We start from the raw sequence: 26,402 nt of genomic DNA, 5'->3' as shown, positions 1-26,402 counted from the left end.
TGGAAGAGGCTTTCTCGATGTTTCTGATGTATACCATAAAATGGAGTTTATGTTTTTAACTTTTTTTTTTTTTTGCTTATTTTAAGAAATGCTCATTATGTTCTTTTAGGCAGACTTTCCTTGTGGCAAGTACTTCTAAACCCCTGACAGAAAAGGTCTTTTTTTCCTGCCGCACAGTCTGTCTTTACGGAACTGAACCAAGTCCTTACAGTGAGTCAGGGGTTAGATAAAGGCAGTGCCATCCCTCAAATGTACAAAATACTTTCTTACTGAAAGGACACATTTTAAAGCCAATCTCACTAAAACTCAATTAATTATGAATAAAGAGTCAAGGGCAGGAGAGTGGAGGAATTGAACACTGCCTAAATGATAGTGCGTGCTTAAAAATGCAGTTTTATTATCGTTAAGTATATGCTAAGATATAAATTGGTTAAATTAATGTAAAAGAGAAAAATGAGCTAGGTCAGGGGAATATTGATTCCGCTAAGATCTCACTGCCTAGAATTCGAAGTTATCTGAATCATTTCAAAGTTTTACTAAATTAAGAAGAACGGCACAGGATATCTCAGCATACTTTCCCACATTTTGTAAATGTATTATAATAGAAATGTAGTTTCCCCTCCATTTTTAGAGTCTTATATAGTGAGCCTGAAATACCATGCATGGTAATGGAGTTAGAGTTAAAATAATAAGGGTTTTAGTCTGTTATGTCACATATCAAGACTCCGTTTAGTAGAGTATATCAAGTGTTCATGGCAACTGACCACAGGGACCATTTGTATTGAAGGAGAAGGTGGGTGAGGACAAGTTACAAGTGGACAGGCAAAGGTGCTTTTTTTTTTTTTTTTTTAACAAGACAATTAGAAGCTAGTCCACAAAATACTCAGGGCCTCATTGGCAGCTGAAAACAAAGAGGTGACTGGGGAGGGTGTGGCTTAGCCCCACACTAGCCCCCAAGCTCCTTCTCGTACAGCAGCAACTTTTACAAAGCAGCAGCAGTGGCAGCCACAAGGAAGCCTTTCCTTTGACCGAGGAGAGATTGAGCAACCACAACAATCAGACAGGAAGGGCAGAGCGGGGCGGAACCTCCAGGATCTTTTACTTTTCTGGCACCATCAGGCTTGATTGCCCTCTTCCCATGAGCTTTCACACTATCACCAGGGCTGAAGGAAGGGGGAAGATTTTACATCCTTTGCCACAGTACCAGAGTAGGGATGGGGCAGGTCTGGGTCCAGCTGGTGTCCTGAAGAGCAGCACCTGGCTTGGCCCCTTAACTCTGATGTGCTCACAGAGGAGAGGGAGTCACAGAGCCCCTCAGTGGCCTGACTGGTACATGGAGGGCACCTCCTGAGCCCGAGGACATGGGGTTCCCTGTATCCCAGGTACCTCCCTCTAGCAGTCTCTTCGGTCCTGGCTGGGACCCAGCATGCAGAGCCCTCTTACCCGCATGCTGTGGCGCTTGAAGACATTGTGCCGGTGGAGAGGTGGGGTGTGCAGAGAGTTTACGGGAGATGGATACTCCATAGGGCTGGTGAGCGTGGGTGAGCTGGCACACAGACCCTCAGGGACCTATTCAGGAGAAGCAAAGAAGCACCAGGCACAGGGACAAGGCAAGAAGGTCGACAATTAGCTGCTACAAACATGAGCACAAAGAAACGATACAAGAGCTCCATGGGAGAAACAGGACTGGCTCTCCAGGAGCTAATAAAGAACAAGGCGTGGGCGTTTCATTGGCCCCGTTTGGGAGACACGGCGGAGCGACATATACGGCTCTTGGCTAGAAGTCAGCACAGACACGGTGGTCTCTCTTCCATCCAACCGCCCTCCCCATGACGTGGTGCATACCATGGGTCCATGTGTGTTCCTGACCTACTGAGTACGTCTCCTCCTTCAGGACTCTTCAGAAAGGAGCTATATTCCATCATCATGTTACAAATTTGACAGATATGATTAACCCACAGGTATGTGTATATATAATACACACCTTAAAAAAAACCCCACTATTTTAAACATCGCAAAAGGGTATGTTTAAACATCATACAGGGTATGTTAATTCTTTTCTGGGTACCCAAGAAGAGCCAATGCAGGTGGTCTCCATTGCCCGAACAGGTGACTACTGCTCCTCTAAGGCATGAGGATGGAATTTCAGGAAGAACCGAGATGAGAAATGGCCCTGAACTTCCCCAGCCCTCTGGTTACATGTTTACCTGGAATTGCAGCTTGGGTGCCAGAAGGTTGGTTTGTGGAGGGGGTCTGTACTTGGGCCGGCTGGGCTGGAGAGAGAACACAGAAATGAGTCAGTCCCTGTGTCTCTCTCCTTGAGTGAGCACAGCTCACCAAGGGGAATATCAGGTAGGAAACAGGTCGGGCTCGTTCAGAATGAAGAAGATGAGGAACAAAGTTATCATTAAAATCATATGCGTCCACTAACTGCGCATCTGTTTCTACTGAGTGATGGGAAGGTACAAAGAGGCCAGCCTCTCTGCCCTCCTGGGGGCTCCCGCTAATGGGAGGGGCTACTGATCTCTGTGTGTAGCCTCCGTGGATGTGGGAGTGCCTGCCAAATTAGCACTCAAGAGCCACCGACATCCAGAGGTAGATCATAGAAGGCTCAGGCACCCACAGCAGCTTCACCGAGGGGACGAAAACTGCCTGGGCCTGACTGCGGGAAGGCGCAGGGCACAGCAGGCAAGGGGGACAGTGACAAAGGCCCTGCATCCATAGGGATTTGTTATGGACTGAGTGTCGCCCCTCCCCCCCACACTCATATGTTTAAGTCCTAACCCCCCGTGTGAAGGTATTTGGAGGTGGGGCCTTTGGGAGGTAATCAGGGTCAGATGAGGTAACAAGGGTAGGGCCCCTATGATGGGATTAGTGTCCTAATAATAACAACAATAATAATGATAATAATGGACACCAGAGCTCGCTCTCCTCACTGTGTGAGGACATGCGAGAAGGTGGCCAACTGCCAGCCAGGAAGAGAGTCCTCACCAGACGGGAATCTGCCAGCACCTTGGTGTTGGACTTCCCAGCTTCCACGCTGTTTTTTTTTTTTTTTTTTTGCGGTACGAGGGCCTCTCACCGCTGTGGCCTCTCCTGTTGCGGAGCACAGGCTCTGGACGCGCAGGCTCAGCGGCCATGGCTCACGGGCCCAGCCGCTCCGTGGCATGTGGGATCTTCCCATACCGGGGCACGAACCCGTGTCCCCTGCATTGGCAGGCGGACTCTTAACCACTGCGCTACCAGGGAAGCCCCCACGCTGTCTGTTTTTTAAGCCGTCCAGTCTGTGGTGCTTTGTATGGCACCCCGAGCTGACTACTACAGGCATGGTCCCTTGCAACCCACCCACCTAATAGCAGGGCGCAGGGCACTGGCTCCTGTGCCCAGAGATGCCATGGACATTGGAGGCTGGACCTCAGGAGCCCAAGGATGCTCCCCATCATGTACCCTCAAGGGTAAAAACACAAAAAGGAAAAGTGCTCCAGTCTCTCAAGGGAAACATCTCCAGGGTGATCCCCTGCTGCAGCCGTCCCACAAGGTGCCTGCTCTCTTGCGGTCTCAGACTCCATCTGCCGATGCGCTGATGGATGGTTGGGTTGAAGGGCTGAGAGGACCATAAGGTGCGATCCTACCTACGCTGTGAGGGGAGTTACGCAGCCAGGCCTGGGAGGGGCCGCACAGGGGCCCAGCTCTGCTGTGATTCACGGGGCCAGTGAGGCCAGGGCTTGGCTCACCTTGGGTGGGGGCTCCTGGAAGGCTGTGGGCTCCAAGATTTTGGGAGGTCGGTAGCGAGCGTTCCTCTCCTGCTCTATGGCGACGTCCTTCTCCATCTGATAAATGTCACTGCCGGGAGTCAGGTCAGATAAGGAGAGAGAAACAGGGTCAAAAATGCTACGGGGGGCTCCTCTCTGTGCTCCACCACAGTCCGGATTCCATTCCCATGTCCTCTGCAGAATGCACTGGGGAGACCCCTCAGAGACAGGCTGCAATACGGATGCTGCAGCCCCCCTCACCGAGGCTGGGAGGATCACAGAATGGGTCCAGGGTGGGGAAAAGTCCTCGGAGAACGAGTCCTAGCCCAACCGGACAGTGTGAGTGTGTCTCCTGCCCATGTCCCCATGCCTCTTGCCCTCCTGTCCCTCCTATAGGCACTGACCACCTGTGTAGCTTTCTGATGTCCCAGACAACCTCATGTCAGAGGCCCCTGCTCTACATCTCCTATTTTTCATTAAACCTCCCACCCATGCATTCCTGGTGTGTGCTCATGGGAAAGGGTTGTGGATTCCCTCCCAGACTAGCTAAGTGCATGCTTCTTGCCTTTTTAACCCAATCCAGTGGTTCCCAACCTGGGAATCCCAGACCTCAGAGGACTCGAATAATGACAGGGGGTCCGTGAATCCTCATGTTCACATGTGTACCAAGCACTGTCTGTAGACAAGTATTATGTGCTGTTGAAATAGATGTCTAAGCCCAAGATGGAGCCGCTCCTGCCCAGGGGGTCACATCAGCAAGCCAAAATGAGGATAACTTTCGTGTCCCTCTAAACGCTCTGCTTGACCAGAAACAAAGTACCGTCCAGTTGGCCAACCCGAACGCCAAACCAGCTCTGGGCTCTATACGTATTTCCTGTTCTCTATTTATTCTCTGCTTTTCTCTTCCTTGTTCCTTATTCTTTATCTTATAAAAGTGTCCTGACTTCCACCCCATTTTGCACTCTGGCCCTTGGGCACGGAGACTGCCACTTCATGGAGTGTTAAATAAAGTTTGTCTGTATCACTTAAACTGTCTTCTTTAATAATTTTTTTTTTTTTTTTTTTTTTTTTTGCGGTACGCGGGCCTCTTACTGTTGTGGCCTCTCCCGTTGCGGAGCACAGGCTCCAGACGCGCAGGCTCAGCGGCCATGGCTCACGGAGCTAGCCGCTCCGCGGCATGTGGGACCTTCCCGGACCGGGGCACGAACCCGTGTCCCCTGCATTGGCAGGCGGACTCTCAACCACTGCGCCACCAGGGAAGCCCCTTCTTTAATAATTTTTAACAGTACTACTAAATATATAATATTTGGTATTGTGTTTTCAGATGCATATGCATTATATTGTGTGCAATAAAAAATTCATTATATGGCTTACTGCGTTCTGTCAATCAGTGGATTCTAAAAGTGTATGTTACATGGAAGAGTTCTCAAAATTCAACATTAAGAGGGTTCTTCCTACCCCCAAAGATTGGAAGCCCTCATGAAATCCTTTCTTAGCTCCAATGGAGGACCATCAGGCTGGGGCCTGAGGGAGGTACCCTGGGGTCATCAGGGTCATCTGAGAGGCTCCCCACATGTCTCAAGCCTCCAGAATGAATGAAGACCCTGTGACCCCAGAGCTTCTGACCCCCTCAAGTTACGTCTTTCAAACACTTTTCTCCCGGAACCCTTTGGCTTCTCAAATCTCCCTTATGAGGGACCAACAGATGAGTCTAGAATTAATCAGAAGCGTCAATGAGGAGAGAGTCAGGAACAGAGAGGCCTTCTAAGCTGGAGGTCTTGCAGACTGTGTTGGAGCCCTGCCCGCAAACAAATGCAGTATATTTCCCATTGCCTGGACCTGGGGTTCCCAGCCTCCCCCTGGGGCTCCTCCCCACAAGACAGTTTTTGGGGGCTATTTTCTTTCTCTGAAAACAATGCCCACATGTTGGCAACAGTGTTTAAAGCTGCAGTATTTAACATTAATTAAACACTAGGTTCCCTAACGTAGGAGCCGGCAAACTAGGCCCACAAGGCCAAATACGGTTCCCTACCTATTTTTGTGTAGCTTTAAACTAAGTATGGTTTTCACATGTTTGAATGATTCAAAAACATTAAAAGAAGAAAAATATTTTAGGACATGTCAAAATTACATGAAATTCCAATTTCAGTGTCCACAAATAACGTGTCACTGAAACCCAGCTACACTCATTCATTTTATGTATCGTCTTCGGCTGCTTCCGAGCTACGGCAGAGTTGAGTAGTTTCAACAGAGACTGTATAGCCTGCAAAACCACAAATATTTATTATCTGACCTTTTGTAGAAAAAGTTTGCTGACCCTTGCCCTAAAGGATGATAAAAGAAGTCAGACCACCCAAGGGGGCACTGGTGGCAGGCGGGCCACCAAGGAAACAGGATTACCCTCTAAAAGGCTCTCCAGCAGCAAACTTCACCAAGGACATCCCAGCACCCGGGGGTAATGGCTCTTGGGCACCTGAGAAGGATCAGACCCTCAAACCACCAGTGCTTCATTCAGAAGGGAGAGGGGACGCCTTGTCACTGTCTTCACAGCCAAAAATCACTCCTTTCCCTGCTGTCTGGGGGGAACAATCAGAGGCAGAGGAAAGGCACAGGGGTGCTGCCAGGGAAGCAGGTGCCTTGCCCAGGCTGGGTGCCTGTAAGATGCACCCCAAACCTCAGCAAAGAGCACAGGCACTGCAGTGAAAGTCTGATGCAGCCTTTGAGTTCAAACCTAAAATATATTTTCTGGGCACATACTAGGAGCAACGCCCTGTGCTCGCGGTTAAGAGATGTGAGATGGTGCGGCTGACCCCACTCTGCGTCTCTGAGTTCATATCTGACAGTGAACTCAGGTTCAGGCTCCTGCCTTTGACACAGCACTGAGCCTCTGTAAGGCCTCCTCCACTGGGAGGATGGGCTAACTCCGCTTGGACACATGGTGCTGTGCTGGCCAGGGGGTGGGATGAGGGGGGCGGTGGTCCCGGGGCAAGTCCCAGCCCCACCTGTCATGCCTTGGGCACTGAGTCACTAGCTGAGCCTGAATTCCCTCCTCCCTCGGAGGGGACCAGGATGCCGGCTGCATCTTGTTTAAGGAAGGATGCTGTAAACCTGTAAGCGCTATTGAAGAGGAGACTTGCTCTTCAGGGGCCCCGGGCCTGCACCCCCCTCCGGCTTCCTTGCTCACCTGAGGCTGCACACGAGCTCAGTGAAGCGGGGCCGCTCACTGGGGTCGTAGTCCCAGCAGCGGGTCATGAGGGTGTAGAGAACGGGTGGGCAGAGGTCAGGCTTGGGCAGCCGGTCCCCCTTCTCGAGCACCCCGATGACATCCTTGTTCTCCAGCCAGAAGAAGGGCTGCTTCCCAAAGCTCAGGATTTCCCACATGCACACGGCTGAGGGCGGGAGGAGAGGTCTCAGGGCCCCTGCTGGGGGGACTCTTGCCTAGAGAGGCAGCCCACCCTCCCCAGGAACAACCGGGCAGTCCGCACTCCGCGCCTGCCAGGGACCGCCCCACGTTCCCTCGTTCCCCCATAGCATCCCTGGGATCTTGCTCATACGGCGGTCCACCAAGGGACCAATCACCTGCATCCATAAGCGAACTAATCCCCCCACCCCCCCGGCCCCTTCCACACGGAGCTGTTAGGGTCTGTGGGATGAGGAGGGGACCATCAAAGGCACGTCATTGGGACCACTAGTGCCTTCTCTTAGGAGTGGGTGGAACCTCCAACAGAAAGCTGGTATATATGTCAGTTGGGACGTATACACACTACTATGTATAAAATAGATAACTAATGAGAACCTACTGTATAGCACAGGGAACTCTACTCAGGGCTCTGTGGTGACCTAAATGGGAAGGAAATCCAAAAAAGAGGGGATCTATGTATACGTATAGCTGATTCACTTGGCTGTCCAGCAGAAACTAACACAACATTGTAAAGCAACTATACTCCAGTAGAAATTAATTTTAAAAAAAAAAGAAAGAAAGCTGGTGTTCAAAGCCTAGCACCAATGCTTGCTGCCTATGTGATCACGGGCAAGCCCCTGACTCGCCTGAGCCTCAGTTTCCTCATCTGGAAAATGGGAAGAATAATAATGAGATTTTACTGGGCTGGCTTTGGGGACCTGAGAGGGAGAATCTACACGGTTGTGTGCTCTGTAAGCGGCTGTCCATCTGTCACCTGGTTTTGCTTTCACCTCACCCTGCACCTCCTTCTCGGAGAAAACCTCAGCTTTGCCTTTGAGGATCCCCTCCAGGGTGGCCCACCTTGGTCCCGGGGCTGGTTAGTGGAGCACATGCTCATCTCAGGAGCCTTTTCTGGGAAGATGAACCCAGGCTGGCCCTTAGCCCATGTCACCCCCGACCCACCACTGGCCTCCCCACTTCTGGGACTTCTCAGTGGCTGCAGCAAAACAGAACCTGGGGGCCCCGACCGCTGCTTGCTGTGCCCCCTCTTAACCTGGTCACGGAGGTGAGAATCGAACACTTTTCCACGCCCTCCAGAAAGTCCACTCACCAAACATCCAGACGTCACTGGCCGTCGTGAAGCGGCGGAAGTTAATGGACTCGGGGGACATCCATTTGATGGGGAGACGCGTCACAGAGGCTTTGGGTGGACAAAGGGTTTACAGTAGTTACTAGAGAGGGAGATCCAGATTTATCCAGAAATGCAGCCTATTCTCCAGAGACTGCTGGCCTGGGCTTGCCTAACAGTCACCTTTTGGGGGGATTTTGGCTTCAGCGACCCCTCCAGGGGACAAAGCCGTAACACCACCTGCACCTCACCTTTGTAATACTCCTCATCCTCAATGTACCGGGAGAGGCCAAAGTCCCCCAGCTTCACACACTCGGGGGAGGCCACCAGGATGTTCCGGACAGCGATGTCCCTGGAGGGAAGAGGCAAAGGCACGGATGAGTCCGTTGAGAATGCTTCAGGGGGACAGACAGACAGATGGACAGAGAAGCAAAGGAGAAGAGAGCTTCAGGGCCCCGGCCTCCGGAGCAGAATCGGGCAGCTTCTGTCGGTCGGTCCTTCCTGGACCCACGAGCCGTCTGGCTGCAGCCCAGCTCAGGCGGGAGCCTCGGCTGGCCCACCGGCCCTGCCACACACATGCCTGTCGTCTTCCTCCATCTCATTGCTGAGCCCTGTTCCCATCACCCCTTCTCTCACGTCTCCACCTCCAAGCCTGTCTCGGTTCCCCAGACTTGCTCCAGTCACCGCCCTGCAGCCTGTATTGTCCCCTCTGCCGGGGATGCCGTCACCCTGCTGACTCTTCAGGGAAGAAGCCCAGCCACTCTCCTGGTCACAATTAACCACCTCTTCTTGTTCTGTGATTCCAGCAGCCGCTCACAGCTCACTTCCAGGGAGCACTGGGCTAGCCAGGACCCTCCAAAGACTACACACACCTGAGCCGTGACACAGAGACCCTCAGAACCCTGGTACGGAGGAGGAGACCAGGGCAGAGAGCTGGTGGAACGTGCCCAGCAGTTGGCCGGCTGGGAAAAGCATCAGCCCAGAGCTGAGCTCTCACCCCACCAGGAGCCCTCGCTGACTCAGTTACCTCATGCTCCCGGAATCACTTCTAGCCCCAAACTGGCTCATCTCTTGCTTCTCCTGGGCAGGCTCCACACCCTACCGTTTCTCTTTATTATTGAAAAGATGACTTCAAAGCACGACAACTTCACACAAAGCTGCAAATCTGGGATCCCACCACCTTTGCCCCATGACCATTCACCCTAGAAGATGCTAGAAGATGAGCTTCACAAGGAAAGGGATTTTTGTCTGTTTTGATTATGACTCCATCCCGGAGCCTAGGACAGTGGCTGGAGGCCCATGGTAGGGGTTCGATAATATTAGTTGCATGAGTGGGTGAATGAATGAATGAATGTTCATATCCCCCGACATAGCTTTGTGTAGCGTCACCCATACGGCCACCTATCTGAGGTCGATGGGCTTGGATTGAAGAATTCACCCGCTCACCCCAGGGCTCTGAGGGCACCCCGTCTGTCTCCTCCAGGGGATCGTGTTCCCCATGGCAGGGGCCTCCTTTGAGGGAATGGGGACAAAGCCGGGTGGAGAAGGGGCCAGCTCCACAGCCAGTTGGAGGATTGGTCTTGGCAGCCTGGAGGTGCCAGGGACCAGGGCAGTGCCAGCCACTTGGGCTGGCAGGGCCCAGACCCCAAGATCATACCAGCGCTGCCAGGACCCAGTCTCTCCTGCCTGGCCAGGTGCCACCAGATGGAACTGCTGGAGGACAGCAAGCGAGAAGCAAGCAGGGAAGTGACTTCCTGGACCCCCAGGGAGGCGGCCTAGATGGGACTGAGTTACAAGCAGACACCTCGGACTTCAGATCTCCTCTTAATAGCAATCCTGGGAGGAACATACTGCTGTTCTACTCTTCAGAGGAGGAGACAGGCTCAGAGAAGGTGATCACACTGGCACACAGGCCGGACCAAAGCCAGGCCTTCACCCCTGTTCTGTGCAGCTACAAAGCCCTGCTTGACTCCAACCTCTCCAGGCTACGCCCCTGCCCAGCCCCACCTGTGGACACAGTTGATGCTCTCCAGGTAGGCCATGGCCTTGCAGATCTGCAGCGAGTACAGGACAAGGGTGAGCACCTTCAGGCAGTTCTTGTTTCGCTCCAGGTAGTGGCCCAGCTGCGGGAAGGGAAGACGCCCTGAGGACCCTGCCCGGCCGGGGCATGGAGCTGGTGGGGAGGGGAGGGCACACCCAGGCGGCAGGACTGTCTGGCAACTTCCTCTCCAAACGGCCTCTGGGCTCTTTCAGCTGGGAGTTAAGGGCCCCCTGGCTCTGAGCGCATCCCCCGCCCCCCCGAGGCCCTGCTCCACTGCAGCCCAGCCGTCACTGCAAGGGTCCTCCTCGGCCCCCGCCAGCTCACCTCCCCGTAGGGGTACAGCTCCATGATGATCCAGGTGGGCTCCTCTTCAATGATGCCGATCAGCTTCACGATGTGCGGGTGCTCCAGGTTCCTCATGATCACTGAAAGTGGCGGCGAGAGAGACGGGCCTGAGCCCTTCTAAGGTCCAAGGTGAGAATCGGGCTTGGCTGGTCCAACCTGGAGACAGCGGCGCAACCCTCCGCCCCTGTGGGCGCCAGTGCCGTCCGTGGCCTCCCGGCTCTCGCTCCGGGCCCTCCCTGCCTCCGGGTTTGCATAGTCTCGGGGCCTTTTCCAGATCCTTGTCTGGGGGCCTCCTCGGGGACGCCTACCTGCCTCACTCACGAACTTCTCCTTGCTGTCCAGAGTGCAGTCTTTCTTGCAGGTCTTTACAGCCACGTTGATTTTCTCCCCTTTCTGCAAGGAGAGTGTGTCCAGGGCCCCTCAATCCCGCCCAGCACTTCCCTCCCCGGCGTTCCTACGGCCTTCCCACGGGGAAACAGGTGATGTCTGGGCGTCTGGGTCTCCACAAAGCCTGCTCTTCCTCTGTCTCTTCCTCTCCACCCCTCCCCACCCCATTCTTCCTGATCAGGACTGGAAGAACTTTCGAGATCGGATCCCTCGAGCCCTGGGCTGTCCAGATGAAGACATGGAGCCTGAGGGGCCACGTGATCTGCCCAGAGTCAGCAGGCTTGTTTGGGGCACGTGCAAGGTCATTGTCAGACATGGCGTCCTGGTCTCTTTCTCTTTATCATTGGTTTTGACATTTGTGCTGCCCCTTTCCTCTGCTCCGGCTCTTCCCCCAGGCCTGGTAGAAGCACAACCACAAAGGCAAACCTTGTCCCGCCCCCTCGGCGGCCTCAGATCCCACCCTTCCTTTTCTCACAACTGCATTACATGGCACCTCCCCGTTGTGCTCTCCCACCAAGAGTCGGTCACCCCCCGGCAGGTGCCGCCTCTCTTTGGATCCCTGCTATTGCTGCCTTTCTTGGCAATGAATCTTGTTTTCATCACTCCCTGTGTATTTCATAAATACTGCAAAGACCAAGTTGGGGAAGATCCACACACCACGGCAGCCACCTCCAACTCTAGAGTATTTGAGCTCCTTTCTCATTCTACAGAAAAGCAGAGGAGGAGTGTCAGGGAAGAGTCTGGAACTCACGTGACTCGTGTAGACACCTTCGTAGACCTCCCCAAAAAAGCCTTCACCAAGAATACGATTCAGGACCACATCTTCCCGGGCAATGCCATACTGTGGGCCTGCACAGGTGGAGAAAGCGAGAGAGTCCTGGAGTGCAGAAACCAGCTGGCACCCCTGGGAATCCGAGTGTCTGCATCCCCGGGAATCTGCGCACCTGCATCCCTGGGCATCTGAGCATCTGCAGGCTCTAACACCAGGCTCCGCCCCCTCCTGCCTAGGTGTTACCAGACCTGCCCCACCCGCCCCCCTGCCAACCCCTCAGCCAGGATCCAGGGGCTGGGCTGGGAAAGGGGATCTAGAAGGTCTCATTGTCTCAGACAGGGGAAGAGTTGTTCCCTCTGAAGGCTGGGTCCCATATCCACAGGCTTAGATTCCTTCCGCCCCCCTCCCCAGGGCACACAAAAGTTCGATGGTGTGGGGATATAAACAATGATCTCCACTTTCAAAATCAAAGATGCCTCACTCAGCTTTGTCCTTGTCTGAGGCACACGTGGGAGAGTAAAAAGGAAGGAAAGAAAGTCCTCCTTTGGTGTCACATGTGTCCCCAAATGTCACTTCCCAGGGCCCTGGCTGTGGTTGACGTGCAGGGGTGGGTGGGGCAGTCAGGGATCTACCTCCTGGTCTTCGCAGGGTCTCATCGGGAATCTCTGCATAGATGTCTGATTCTGGAATGACGGAAGGAGGACACCCCATCGGCAAGATGCCTCAGGGGGCACCACCAGGAGCCAGGTGTGGGGCTCCCCCGTGCAGGCCAGTGGAACCAAGCTGACATCACCAGGAGGGGTGTGGGGAGGAGCCAGACAAGAACTGGGCTCCTGACCTGCATTTCAGAGTGGCCACAGGGCCCAGGGACCTCGGCCTGAGTCCTTGCTCACTGCTGCTCATGGCTGTTATTTGGGGCAAGTTGGTTCGTCTCCTTTAATCTGTTTCCCTTTCTGTGAAATGAATGTTTCTGGGGAATGCAAAGATTAAATAAAATAATACCTATTATGTATTTAACGCTGTCATGAACTGAATGTTGTGTCCCCCCCGCCTCCAAATGCTTATGTTGAAGCTCTGATCCCCAGTGTGATGATATTTGGAGCTGGGGCCTTTGGGGGGCGATTAGGTTTAGATGAGGTCATGAGGGTGGAGCCCCCATGATGGCATTAGTGTCCTTAGAAGAAGAGGAAGAGAAACCAGATCTCTCCATCTCTCCACCATGTGAGGACACACAGAAGGCGGCTGTCTGCAAGCCAGGAAGAGAGCCCTCACCAGGACCCAGCCATGCTGGCACCCTGACCTTAGACTTCCAGCCTCCAGAGCTGTGAGAAATCAGTATCTGTTGTTTAAGCCCCTGGGCCTGTGGTTTTTGTTATGGAGACTGAGCTGACCAAGACAAACACGGTGCCCCATACTAGCTGCCCAACATAGATTAACTGTTATGATTAATGATATTTTAAGCTGTCACTGAGCAGGCATGGGGGAAGTTCACTTTTCTGCAACTTTGAGGGAATACTTGATGATGTCACAAGAGCAGGCAGAAGAGAGGCTCTGGGCGCAGGCAGAGGACGGCAGATGGGCAGGCTTACCTATGCTGCAGCTTTCTGAGAGGTGGGGTCGCCGAGTCTCCAGGTTTCTATAGGGGGAGATGGGAGGGCAGGAGCCAAGTGAGCTCAGAGTCTGGCAATGCTCCCCCAGGGCAGCCTCAGCCCCCTCTCTCCCACCCACCCTGCCTGGAGAAGCAGCCTGTCCTCACAGCAGTAACCTGGGAGCACAGCCCAGGCAGCCAGGGGGCAGGAGGGAGGGAACAGCAACAATACCACCCCCTTCCCCCACTAAAGATGATGCCAGGTGGCATTAGGACACAGGGATATCCCTGTATGAATTTTCTGGGAGAAATTTACTGGTGAAAAATCACCACTTGTGAAATGCTGGGGTTCCAGCATTTTCTCCTGGGGCCCAGAAACCAGAAACCATGGCAGGGAGGCTCCCTGTTTGTTCTGCCTTTCCTGGGAAGACACAGGCTGAGTGTGGGGCCAGTTCCCCGCCTTCCGGGCGTACTCACAGTGTGGGGATCTGGGGCAGGCTGTTCCGCTTCTCACCATCTGGGGAGAGGCGAGGAGGAGGGGGAGGTGGAGTCAGGGACACAGGGTCCTGGCTGCACTGCTCCTAGGGGCCAACACTAGGGACACGCCTCCCGCCTTTCTGTGGCCCCTGAAAGTCGGAGTGGAAGCTGGGTAGGCGTCTGGCCTGAATTGGAATCTTTTTAGTAGAAGAAACTCTCAGGCTTCCTCTGCCACTGTCAAGTGTTCCAGCCTGACCTCTGCTTTCTGACTCCATCCCCAAAGAGGAGGGACCAGCCATGTTCCGGCAATAGCTTTGATCTTCCCGGGACTACAAATCCTCTCCTCTAGAAGCCAGCCCCCATGCCGCCCTTGGTCCAATTTATCTTCAAGTGGAAACACACCTTTCTTGGGTCGAATGATGAGGGAGCCTTTGTGCTCCCCTTGCAGCCGGCAGTAACCGTCTACAAGGTCAGCCATGTTCTCGGCCTCTGCCAGAGAGGAGGTTTTGATGGACAAGGACTGCAGGGAAGAGACCAGCCAAGGATGAGACCCCAGAGCCTTGGCTAGAGCCTACCCCAAGGGACTGGAGAAGAAACTGCAGGACACTGTTGCCCACCCCCAGCCTGGACGCCATCAGCCCCTCTCCTGGGGCTCAGCTTGCACTTCCCACCGCCACCAGAGGGCGCTCTCATCACCTCTCCCAACTGACCACCCTACACTCTAGGAGGGCAGCTCCAGGTTGGCTTATTCTGGCCCTTCAGGGCATAGCTCATGCCTTGTACCTAGGAGGTGCTCAGTATGCAAAAGCAGAAACTGAGAGAAGGGAGGAGGGAGGGGGTGGGGCAGGGGACAGACGGATGAAAGGAGAGACAGACAAACTGTTCACAGCCTGAGGTCTCTCTGATTCCCCCACCCACAAAAAGCCCTGGGGCCCCAAGGTCTTGATTCTGAGTCATTGTCACTTGTTCAAAGTTAGACCTCTGATCCATACCTTGATTTCTGATCACTTTACCCCCCGCTCCCCGCCCCCCCCAATCTCCTACAACTTCTTTCTTGACATTTTTGACAATAACGTTGCTTCCTGAGATAGTTTCTTTAATTTATCATCATCCTGCTACCTTGTCTAAGAACTAGGTACCATTTTCTTAACAAGATCTCAGCAGTCAGGGAAGCCCCAGACAGGCTGGCCTGAGCAGGAGCTCCCCGCCCGCAGCCGTTCCCAATGTTTCCAAGCTTCCGGGTGCCCAGAGATGCTCACCTGAGGGGCGCCTTCAATGCCTAGCTGCAGTACCGCCTGGCCCTCCTCCAGCGGGAGGCACCTGATGGACTTGATCTGCTTGAACTCGGCCAGACAGGTGGGCTGTGGGGAAGGAGGGGGCCCTTCAGACCATCTCATTCCTGGGATCAGGCCATGCAGATTGGTCAGGATGGTGTGGGGATGGGGCCCAAGAAAGAACTGAGAACTGGAGTCTCTCAAGGGGATGAAGAGGCAATCAACGATGATTAAGGAGAATCATCTAGCCCAAGCCCTTGCAGAAGAAAACAATTAGCCTGGAGAGAGTCAGGGCTTGCCCAAGGTCGTACGCCAAGTTGGTGATAGAGCCAGGGCTGGACCCAGGCCTTCTGAGTCCCGGGGGCATGATTACCCCATTTTGCCATTGAAAGAGCAACTCTTTCATCTGAGCCAGAACAATAGTTGTGACCTTCCCTCTTGCCGTCCCCCCTAAACCAGCCCTGACCCCCTCCTCTGTGCAGGGGACAGTCACAGGGAGGTAAAGAACCCTCTGCCCCATGCTGTTATCCCAAACACCCTCTCCACAGCTCTCAGCAGTGGGGGAGGAAGAACCGACAGGGCAGGCCAGGGTACGAGGCAGCCGAAAGGGGAAGATGGCTCTGCCCGGGGCTGGGTGGGGCCTGCCCCCAACCTGTCTCTACCTTTGCATCTTGACTTGTCAGCTGGCGGATGCCTTTAGGGCCAATGACCAGGTCCACAGTGATGTTCCATCCTTGCTGGAATCAAAGGAGAGATGGGCTGTTGCCCCAGCTCTGCTTGCCCATATTTCAGAAATCTGAAAACAGCTCACTAAGCTAGACACGGGCCATTGTCTCCCGGGCCCTCCAGCTCCTTCCATCCTAACCGCACCCTGCCATACAGATTACCCCCCTCCCAGCACCCTGCCAGCACGGCCCACCTCCCAGAGTTGGAGCCAAGATTTCAGTTGCCTTCGTCAGGCAAGTGGCTTAGCATTAGTTGCATTTTCGGATACATTAGGGAGGCCCTGATGCTACAGAACTTACAAGCAAGCAAAGCCTCTTCTCGGCACGTCCCGCGCACCCCCCTCCTCCCCCCAACCCCGCCACCGAGTTGCCTTCATGGCCCCCTTGCCTGAGAGGCCTGGAATTCAGGTCAGGGAGAGAATAAAGAGAGCGTGGCATTACAATGAGTTCACAGCGATAGGTCTCCTGGTCGATGTTGGCAAAGCCTGCAAGGGTGTTGAAGAACTTCATGACGCACGCCTCCTCCCGGAGCGAGGCATACTGCTGGAACGTCTGCTGGATCATCTTTCGGAATTGCTTGGGCTGGGGGAGAGGGTCAGGGGTCAGCGGGGCCTGATTCCTTCCCTTACGATCTCATCGCAAGCCTGCCTGCTGCTGCAGGATGGCCCCCAGGCCTCTGCCACGAGGGCAGTGGTGATGTCTTACCTAAAGTGCACATCTGTTGTCTCAAGGGAGCTTACCATGGCCCTGGGAGGGAGCCAGGGGAGCCAGCATCCCCAGTGCTCAGGCCACAAAGCTAACTGGCCTCTGATGTGGAACTAGAGCCATGTTTCCTGATTCCCAGCCACAGAAAGGGCCCGCTGGATGCATGGAGCGGTCCTGGGTCCAGATGGCCCAAGGCAGTGCAGACCCCTGGCTTCCCCGACTACCCCCAGCCCCATCCCTTTAGCTCTAGTCCTTGCGGGGACACAAAGGAGACACACAGGGAGTCTTTCTGAGCTGCTTACCCACTGGTTTCCTCACCTTTAAGTTCTCCTGCATCTGCTTTGGGAAAAACAGGTCCAGCCCCACTTCTTTCCTGAAAGATGGGGGAGAAAAGCAGCTTTTGACTCCCTTTCATCCCCAACCCAGGACTTCTGGCCAATCAGGGAAAGGCGGGAGGACCAGGGAGACAGGTCCTTCCTGGCTGTGGTCTTGGGGGGGCGTATAGGGGGGGCAGGAAGAGCAGGGCAGCAGGAGAGGAAGGGAGGAGAGGCTGGGGCCGGTCCCAGGACTTACTCCAGGAGCTCGAAGTTGGACTTTTTGTCCAGTGCGTTGTGGGGCATGTCCTTGAAGAACCGCCTGGAGAGAGAGAAGCCACGGAGAGGCTGATGGCTGGGGAATGGGGCCATCGGAGCTGGGTCACCCAATGCCCACACGTTGGCCTAGAAGCCCCCTCCCCTGTTCCATTGGGAACCACTGGGAGGGAAAAGTTAGGAGAGTCGAAAAATTCGATATTTAGAAAACCATGAAGAAAAGGAAAACCCACACATTTCCTTCCTAGAAAAGACTCCAGCTGTGCTCTGGGGGGCCCAGCTCTGGGACTACACGGTTGTTGGGCAGAGGAGCAAGATGGTGCTTCTACCAGTGGCCTCTAAAACTAAATGACCCAAGGCTGCCAACACTTGACCTGTCAGCTAAGGAACACCTACCTCCACCTTTAGGCTTTGGGTTCCCTTTGTGATTTCCTTTTCCCTCATTTGCTATCTCTGTATATGTAAATAATTGTTAAATGTATTAATAGTACACAGGAAAACTTTAGAATTTATGGAACAGAAGATGAAAATAAAATTAATCCATAATCCTACCACCAGGGGTGACATCTATTAATTTGTTTTACATATTCTTGAAGTCCCATTTTCTCTTAAAATGTAGTCTTGATGAAGATTTTTTTTATGTATTATGTATTTATAACAATTAAGTGGAGATCAAATAGCCAATGTCCCCATTTGTGTTATCCTCCCTTCCCTGCTTGGATCACTGTGTCTAGTAGTTTCTTCAACGGTTGCAGACATTGTCCCACTCTTGATTGTACATTAGAGTAACTCAGTGTTACTTTAGCCCGGGTGTCCTCGTGCACATCTGGGAATAGTTTTAAGCTACAGATACCATAAGCAGAGAGGGGAAAGCAACTTATGATTCAAAAGCAATAAATTTACATAATTCACAGTGTTTAGAAAAGAGTAAGGTTAGATCCTCACCTCGTACTTTATGCTAACTATTTATTCTAGACGGATTAAAGGGGAAAATGTGAGTAATGAAACTATTTTAAAACTAGAAGAAAAGCTAGGGAAACATTCTCAAATCATGGGATTGAGAAGAATATCTAAAGCATGAAATCATAGAAGAGATCTCCCATAAACACTTAAAACATGTAGCGCTATGTCCGTAACAATTTTGAATAAATGGTGTCTTTGAATATATTGTCAATGAAGAGAAGTAGTTATCTTTTAATAATTATGGTCTCAGTTTTAGAGAAAAAAATGCATTGGAAAAAACCTGACTGGATCTACCCTGCTAATGGAGGTTATCTCTGGTTAATGAAATTTCAAATAATTTTAGTCATTTTTCCCCCTTTCTACATGTCCCAAATACTCCACATTGAACAGGTATTACCCTTTTTACCTGAAAAAAAATGTAAGGCAGTGAGATTAGTCAAACCATCGTAATGCACGAGCTTTCTGGGTTCACTCCCTGCTGGGATGGCCTCCTTCATGGCTACACGTTTCCCCTGTGTAGAAAGTTCTTCTTTCCTTTCCCGTCCTCTCATTAGGCCCCTGGAGCTACGGAGACTAACTTTAATCCTTTCTTAGATGCCATATATTTGAAGGCAAATCTTTTATCATCACTTCTCTCTTCATTATGGTCCGCTCTCTTCTTATAGTCCCCAACACACACACACACGCACGCACACACATGCACACACGCGCATGCACGCACACACACACACACACACACACCAGGGCATTGTCCTCAATTACTTCAACTGCTTCACTCAGATGACAAAAAGTGATGCAAAGTAAGAATGAGAAAGAAAAATTGGCTCTGTGGTGAGAGGGGTACAGGAAGACAAGTGTTTTTTTCCAGCTGGGGCAGGGCCAGTTATTTCAAAGGCCAGCAGTTGGAATGGAGGGAAAGCAAAAGACAAAAAGTTTCATATAAAATTTCTCTTCTAGAATCAAAGACGAGTACATTAAAATGAGTTTCAAGGAGTAATAATATTTAATGACAGCTCAGTAAATATTGTTGAATTATATTTCACAATATTGAAATGTATTTCTAGTCTATCTCCTTCTAAGAAAAGATGCAAGGATACAGTGTTTTTTTTTTTCCATTTTTTGTTGCTGTTGTTCTTTTTGGGGTTTTCTTGGCTGTGCTGTGTGGCATGCAGCATCTCAGTTCCCCGACCAGGGATGGAAGGAACCCGTGCCCCCTGCATTGGGAGCCCAGAGTCTTAACCACTGGACCACCAGGGAAGTCCCTAAGATACAGTTTTGAAACATATTTAAACAAAATAGAGTAAGAAAGAAACCAGGCAATGAGGTAAATGAGATTAAAAATGTGCCAATCTGTGGCTTGGGCTGGTTGTCCTGGCAGCCAGGGTAGTGGACAGAAAACCTCACCAAGTGCTTAGCTCATCAGGAGATAATATTAATCATAAAACAAGGACTGCATTTCTTAAATTAAAAAGTATGAAAAACCACTGATTGAAAGAAAACTAATAGTCGTAACACTCATTCTACCAAAAAAATGTGAAGCCAGTTTCATGGTTTTTTTCCTCCTGCTGCAATTCTGGTAAATACCAATCGTATAACGTTAAAGCACAATTCAGTAAATGTGAGAGTAGGAGGGCCTGACTAAATGTGGTCTGAGTGTATGACCTTCCAATGGTCTAGTTCAGTGGTTTTCAACCAGAGACAATTTTGCACCCTCTCCCCAGCCTGGAAACATTTGTCAATGTCTGGAGATCTTTTTTTAGTCACAGCTGGTTGGGATGAGGGGTGGTCCTACCAGCATCTAGTGTGTAAAAGGTGGGGATGCAGCTAAATATACTACAGTGCATAGGATGGCCCCTACAACAAGGAATTATCCAGCCCCAAATGTCCCTCTTGCTGAGGCTGGGAACCCCTGGGAACCTGATCCAAGGGGAGAACTTGGGAAACTAGAAAGAGTGGCTCTTCCCTAACCCCACTTCTTGCTACCGGGTGCCTCACAGAGCGGGCCTGCAGAGGCTGGAGGAGTGTCCTAGCTGAGTAAGGGCAGATCCGCACTCTGGAAATCAGACAACAGGTGAGCAGGGATGACATTCAGTTATAGGGCGCGAGGAACTTATCCAGGGCTCTTCCCTGGATGGAAGATCATTTTCCTCCTACTTCCACCTGAAGGCACTTGCAGTTAAGATCTAAAATTTCCAGTCAATCATGGCAGCTTTAGAAAGTTTTCTGAGCCAGTGTTCCCTGCGGCTCTCCGCATTCGTAGGAAACCTCAGAGCACGCCTGTGCAGCTTCCACAACAGGCAGCACAGCCACCCGCATTTCCTCCCGGGTTGAGTGAGCTGCAAAATGTACTCCCAGGTAACTGAACGAATTGGCTTGCTGCACGCAGTTATGTCATTCTAACAGAATAAATGTTAGCACGTGTCCACCAGAGAAGAGGAATTGAGATCTTTCAGGGTTATCCATTCATTCAAATACGTACTGTGCTCTCATCGTGTGCCAGGTGAAGGCGGCACCAACCCTGAGTTCCAAGGTTTGATAGATTTCAGACTAGTGGATGTGAACCACTCGGTGCCTGCCGCGTAAGTATGGCAGATCCCTGCGGGGTAGGACGGGCGGGGTGGGCACAGGGAAGGGGAAGGTTTCGAGGTGGAAAGACCCTTGAGGCGGCTCTGCAGGAAGAGCCCAGGGCCACCCTGTTTATTGCCAACATTTCACAGGTGTCCTCTGAGGTTTTCTATGCATGTAGAGGGCAAGCGGGCAACCCTGGCTCAGTGCATTTTCTAAAGCTGCCAGAACAAAGAAGAGTTTATCAGGCTGAAAAGGGGTACTAGGCGAGTATTCCAGACAGAGGGGATGCACTACCCACTGAGGGGGTGACATCTGCTTCCCAGTCCCAGGTGACAGCGGTCTGTTAATGTCACCCCTGGTTTACAATAATGAATGAATGAATGAATGAGTTTTGAGACTAAGGATGGATGAAAGAATTCTGAGGACTGGGGTATTTAAATAAGCCTTAGTAAAAAAAAAAAAAAAATTGGGGTTGGCTAAATGGAAAGGTGAACAAATTTGGAAATGAACACCGAGGAATTAAAAAGCATGAAAAATAATATCAATTTTAGAATGATTGAGGAGGTGGTGAGTGGAAAAATTTTTTATTAGGGAAAAGGAAGATAACACATCTACACCATCCCAATCTCTAGAAATCCAGCTTCCTGCCTATATCACTGATGGCCCTTCTCTCATGCACTAAAGATCATGTATTGTGTAACTTTTGACCAAGGTGCCCAGTCACTCAAGTGTGCTGTGATCTGTGTCCCTAATGTCTGGAGCGGTTGAACATCACTGAGATGTCCGGGAGAAGCAGTCACCAGCCCTCATCAGATGGACCCTCTCGCCTGAGGCTGATCTTCCCAATCTTCTGTGCTAAGCCCGTCTCAGCTGCTGTCAACGATCCCCAACCTGCCCCGACTGCCATCCTTGAATGAGGCTGCACCTGCTCGGAGCGCCCTCTAGCGCCTGGCTGGTTCTCCGCAGCCTGGTCCGCCACTGTGACTGGCAAACACCAGGTGGACAGCAGGGCCTCTGGGCAGGCACAGGCCCCTGACTGACACTCAGGTAAGGACAGCAGAAAGTAAAGAAAAGCAATACAAGTATTAACTTATCACGAACGTTTATAAATCAACTATGAGATAAAATGCCTTTTGAAACAAGCTGAGTGTTCTTTCTCTAATCTTTACGTATTATCCGTTACTAGCTAACTACTGCTGGGTTACACATTCACTCTGAGTTTTTAGGTCAGAGTGTTCTGGGGCTCTGCTGGGAGTGGACAATAGTCCTGGATGTCTCTGGTGAGGGGGAGGCTATTTGGTTCCTCAGACTGGGAGGGTACTCCAGCATGTGGGCCATGAATTTCACACTTTAATTCATAGGGGGATATTTACAGAAAATATTTGGCATTTATAAAGCACTTCCAGTAAGGGGCTTCCCTGGTGGCACAGTGCTTGAGAGTCTGCCTGCCGATGCAGGGGACACGGGTTCCTGCCCCGGTCCGGGAAGATCCCACATGCCACGGAGCGGCTGGGCCCGTGAGCCACGGCCCCTGAGCCTGCGCGTCCGGAGCCTGTGCTCCGCAATGGGAGAGGCCACAACAGTGAGAGGCCTGCGTACCACAAACAAAATAAAAAAATAAAGCACTTCCAGTAAATCAACAAAAAAAATTAATTAAGTATGATTCCAACTATATGACATCCTGGAAAAGGCCAAATATGACGACAGTAAAGGATGAGTGGTTTTCAGGGCTTGGGAGGGGAGGCAGGGAGGAATAGGTGGAGCACAGGGGAGCTTTAGGGCAGTGAAACTGTTCTTTAAGATACCGTAACGGTAGATACATTGTCACTGTACACGTGTCAAAACCCATACAATGTACAATACCAAGAGTGAACCCTAGGGTAAACTATGGGCTTCAAGTAATCATTATGTGTAAATGTAGGTTCATCAGTTGTAACGAATGAACCATGCTGGTGGCGGATGTTGATGGGGACAGGGGTTTATGGGAAATCTCTGTACCCTCCACTCAATTTTGCTGTGAACCTAAAACTGTTCTAAAAAATAAAGTCAACTGAAGTAAATAAACAGCAAAATAAAGGTAAAGAGAAAAAATTAATGAGTACAAGCAATGAATAACTAGTGAATTCTTCTGTCTCTATCACTGTTCTAACTACTTTAAATATGTTAACTCATTTATTCCTCATAACAAGCTTGTAGGGTTGCTACCATTATCATCCTTCCCATTTTACAGATGAAGGAACTGAGGCACAGAGAGATGAAGTAACTTGCCTAGTAAGTGGAAGACCCAGGATGCACATTCAGGCAGCCCAGCTTCAGACCCTTTGCTCTTCATCATTATGCCCAATGGCTCCTTGCTATGAATTGAGTCCATTGAGGATTCATCTTGGTAATCTCATATCTTGTGCATATACCTTTTTTTTTTTTTTTTTTTTTTTTTTTTTTGCGGTACGCAGGCCTCTCACTGTTGTGGCCTCTCCCGTTGCAGAACACAGGCTCTGGATGCACAGGCTCAGCGGCCATGGCTCACAGTTCTAGCCGCTCTGCGTCATGTGGGATCTTCCTGGTCTGGGGCACAAACCCGTGTCTCCTGCATCGGCAGGCGGACTTTCAACCACTGTGCCACCAGGGAAGCCCCACACTTCTTTTTTAAGCTAGGAAAGAATACATTTTTTTTTCTGGAGACATCATATTATGGGTAGGCAGGTGACACAACAATGTTAATAGGACTTTTCCCCATAATATGTAGGTAGACTGCACTCTGGAACCTTTTCAGGAAAAAAAATCACAGCCTTGAAAATTCTGCATTATGGCCTGATTTTCAGAAATATATCTGTCTCTCTTGGTTAGAAATAGTCATAACTTGACTTTAAAATAGTCCATGATAATGGATAGCTTTGTATTCAACTTTAAAAATTATAGGCTTGAAAATCTATGAAGTTTACAAAATAGGTGTTTTCCATATCTTTTCCCGAATATATGTTGTATCTCGAAGGTCAGCCCGTAAGAATAGGAACATTTATCTGACTCTGCTCATCAGGCTAGGGGAGATGTGAAATAATACATCCCTGTCGTAAAACAAGCATAGGTTTTGGAATAATCCTGAGTTGATAAGATAGCCAACACCAAGAGACTATCCATTCCTTATAAGACTATAAATGGAGCCACGTCAGTTGGCGCACTTTGTCCTCCAGTGTATTTAGCCCAGTGCCCGGTGCTAAATAATAATAGTCATTATTATTACAACCAATAATAGTTTGGGAGTGATTCAAGGAAAGAAGAACATGAACTAGAATGCTCATGGGTCTTCTCTATGCTGCTATTTTACTACTAAGTGATGATATTTTGATAGTGACTTCTGTGATCAGAGTCTCAAAGTGACACTGGAGTCCTGGGTATGAGATCCACAAACAAAAAGGTAAAGGTGGGCTTTTTTAAGTTGTCTAATTTCAGAGGAGAAGATAGGCGTGTTTAAGTTGCAATACTGTGATGGTCTTGGAAGGCATACATGGCACATGTAATAAGGTAAACTTCGCGGAGAGCCCCCGAACCAGCAGCACGCAACTCCCAGGACCACTGCCAACTGCGGCGAGGTGGTCTGTCTTCCAACTGGCATCAGGGGTGCAGACTTCCTCTGTGAAGGGGACCCTTGTGTTCCCTGGCTTGTTGAGACAGCTACCAAGTAGGAAAGCAAGGAGGAGCCCTCCGAGGCTGTCCTTGACCTGTTCCGTCACAGATGCCAACAGTTTCAGAAGCCCCCCTTCCCATCCCACGGCTCTCCCTGGGGGACCCCTCAGCACTCTCTCTGAGATAGAGGATGGGAGCCAGAATTCCTCAATGCCCCCCAACTTAGCAGAAGCAGCAGCAGAGTCCTATTCTCTATACCTTTAAGGTCACAGATAGGGCAAGACTCACCCTGGAACCGTCACCTCATACGAGGCTAACTGTCTCTAAATCATCTGGAAGACTTGTCAAAAATGCATGTCCTGGGACTTCCCTGGTGGCGCAGTGGTTAAGAATCCGCCTGCCAATGCAGGGGACACAGGTTCGAGCCCTGCTCCTGGAAGATACCACATGCCATGGAGCAACTAAGCCCGTGCGCCACAACTACTGAGCCTGCGCTCTAGAGCCCGCGAGCCACAACTACTGAGCTCGCGAGCCACAACTACTGAAGCCCATGTGCCTAGAGCCCGTGTTCCTCAACAAGAGAAACCACCACAATGAAAAGCCCGCACACAGCAACGAAGATCCAACGCAGCCAAATAAATGAATGAATGAATGAATAAATAAATTAAATAAATAAATAAATAAAGCGTGTCCCAAAGTCCCACCCACATCTACTAAACCAGAGTTTCCAAGGGTGGGGTTAGGGAATCTCTAATTTAATGAGCTCCCAGGTGACTATGATTTGCAACCAGATTTCAGAACCACTGTTCTAGGACAGACAAGGGGTACAGAAAAGGTGATGAGAGGGCAGAATGGGTCATGGATACTGGTGGGTGGTGAAAGTGAATGGTGCTGCTTTGGCTGAGAAAGTGCTAGAGCACGGTCTTAACATTCTCCTCCTCTGCGCCCAGTGCTCCCAACGGCCAAGAATAGTTTATTTCTTAGACTGTCATTCAAAGACTTCCACCTTCGACCCCAACTCACCTCCCTAAGCTCACCTCCCACGGTCCTCCAGTTCGCTCTTTTCCTTCCACTGGTCCCTGAGCCCAGAATGCACCCTCCCCCACCTCCCAGTTCCCCCCAGTATCTACCGATGGAAATCGTTCTCTTGCTTCCTGGACCAGTTCACATCCCCTCCTCTTGATGTCCTCGGGCAGGATTACTGGCTCCTATATGTAGGTCTATGTGGTGCTTATTTCATTCTGCTGTATTATGATCAATTGTAGACACACTTGTCACCTCCCAAACACTGGAAGTTTATGGGCCTCCCCGGATGATTTACTAACTTTGTCCATTTCTATTAGCACCTACTGGAGCTGGGGGTGCAGCAGTGAACAATACAGATGGAATCCCAGCATTCGAATATCTCCCAGAAACTTGCCTAGTGCTCAAAGAAACATTTACTGGATCACTTGGATGGCAGGTACATGGAAGAAGCAGGCAAACTGGAGGCAACAGCAGTGGCAGCCAAAGGAAGATAGGGGACACCAACCAGAGAGGGAGCTGGCACTTCTCTCCCGAGGACCAGACGCTGAGCACCTTGGGGCCTTACCCTCTGTTGGCCACAACTCGTCCCTTTCCAGCTCTCACATACCCACTCTTGCTTCCCACGCTGGAGGAAAGTCCAAGCTGGCCAAAAGCCCAGTACAGGAGGGGAGGTGCAGGCACCCACTCTGGAGAGGCCTTGAGGCCACATACCTGAGCTCCAGACAGCCCAGCTGCAGGGCCATGCCCTCGCTGACCTTGCTGGCATAGCGTTGCATGTAGTCATTGCGGAGCTGGCAGGGAGAAAGGCCAAAGTTCAGACTTCCGCCCTCGTTCCCTGTTTCCCTGAGATGAGCAGGGCCCCAGGAGACGGTGGGTGCTTTGATCACCATCCTGCCACCCTGAGCTATTTCTCCCCCCCTCCCCCAGCTATGCACAATTGCGTAGCAGGAGATGAAGAGCAGGAGGGGAGGCTCAGGAAGAGCCCTGGGCAGTGGTGATCCCGCTCAGGCTGAGGCCCTCGAGGTTCTGAAGCACT

General features: G+C 51.2%; 1 protein-coding gene across 4 annotated transcripts in view; it reads right to left on the bottom strand.

The window, feature by feature from the left end:
- The window catches only part of PTK2B (protein tyrosine kinase 2 beta), a 126,915-nt gene that overhangs the window by 9,130 nt on the left and 91,383 nt on the right, over positions 1-26,402 (bottom strand). For 2 of the 4 annotated variants that reach the window (XM_082622196.1, XM_082622197.1), the window contains exons 5-24: positions 26,078-26,157; positions 17,169-17,231; positions 16,914-16,968; positions 16,332-16,472; positions 15,828-15,902; positions 15,151-15,252; positions 14,294-14,411; positions 13,892-13,931; positions 13,416-13,462; positions 12,459-12,509; positions 11,806-11,903; positions 10,976-11,060; positions 10,647-10,747; positions 10,289-10,404; positions 8,533-8,633; positions 8,264-8,353; positions 6,937-7,141; positions 3,735-3,843; positions 2,208-2,273; positions 1,444-1,569 (exon numbers count right to left, since the gene is read on the bottom strand). In XM_082622196.1, the coding sequence (XP_082478322.1) occupies positions 1,444-1,569; positions 2,208-2,273; positions 3,735-3,843; positions 6,937-7,141; positions 8,264-8,353; positions 8,533-8,633; positions 10,289-10,404; positions 10,647-10,747; positions 10,976-11,060; positions 11,806-11,903; positions 12,459-12,509; positions 13,416-13,462; positions 13,892-13,931; positions 14,294-14,411; positions 15,151-15,252; positions 15,828-15,902; positions 16,332-16,472; positions 16,914-16,968; positions 17,169-17,231; positions 26,078-26,157 (1,869 nt within the window). The remainder of the gene's footprint in view (positions 1-1,443; positions 1,570-2,207; positions 2,274-3,734; positions 3,844-6,936; positions 7,142-8,263; positions 8,354-8,532; positions 8,634-10,288; positions 10,405-10,646; positions 10,748-10,975; positions 11,061-11,805; positions 11,904-12,458; positions 12,510-13,415; positions 13,463-13,891; positions 13,932-14,293; positions 14,412-15,150; positions 15,253-15,827; positions 15,903-16,331; positions 16,473-16,913; positions 16,969-17,168; positions 17,232-26,077; positions 26,158-26,402) is intronic. The other 2 variants (XM_082622199.1, XM_082622198.1) reach the window with 2 other exon arrangements.

This window comes from Mesoplodon mirus (assembly GCF_964341445.2).
Source record: "Mesoplodon mirus genome assembly, chromosome: 1".
Taxonomy (NCBI): domain Eukaryota; kingdom Metazoa; phylum Chordata; class Mammalia; order Artiodactyla; family Ziphiidae; genus Mesoplodon; species Mesoplodon mirus.
The sequence above is the reverse complement of the archived record's forward strand: the minus strand, read 5'-3'. Positions and strand labels throughout refer to the sequence as shown.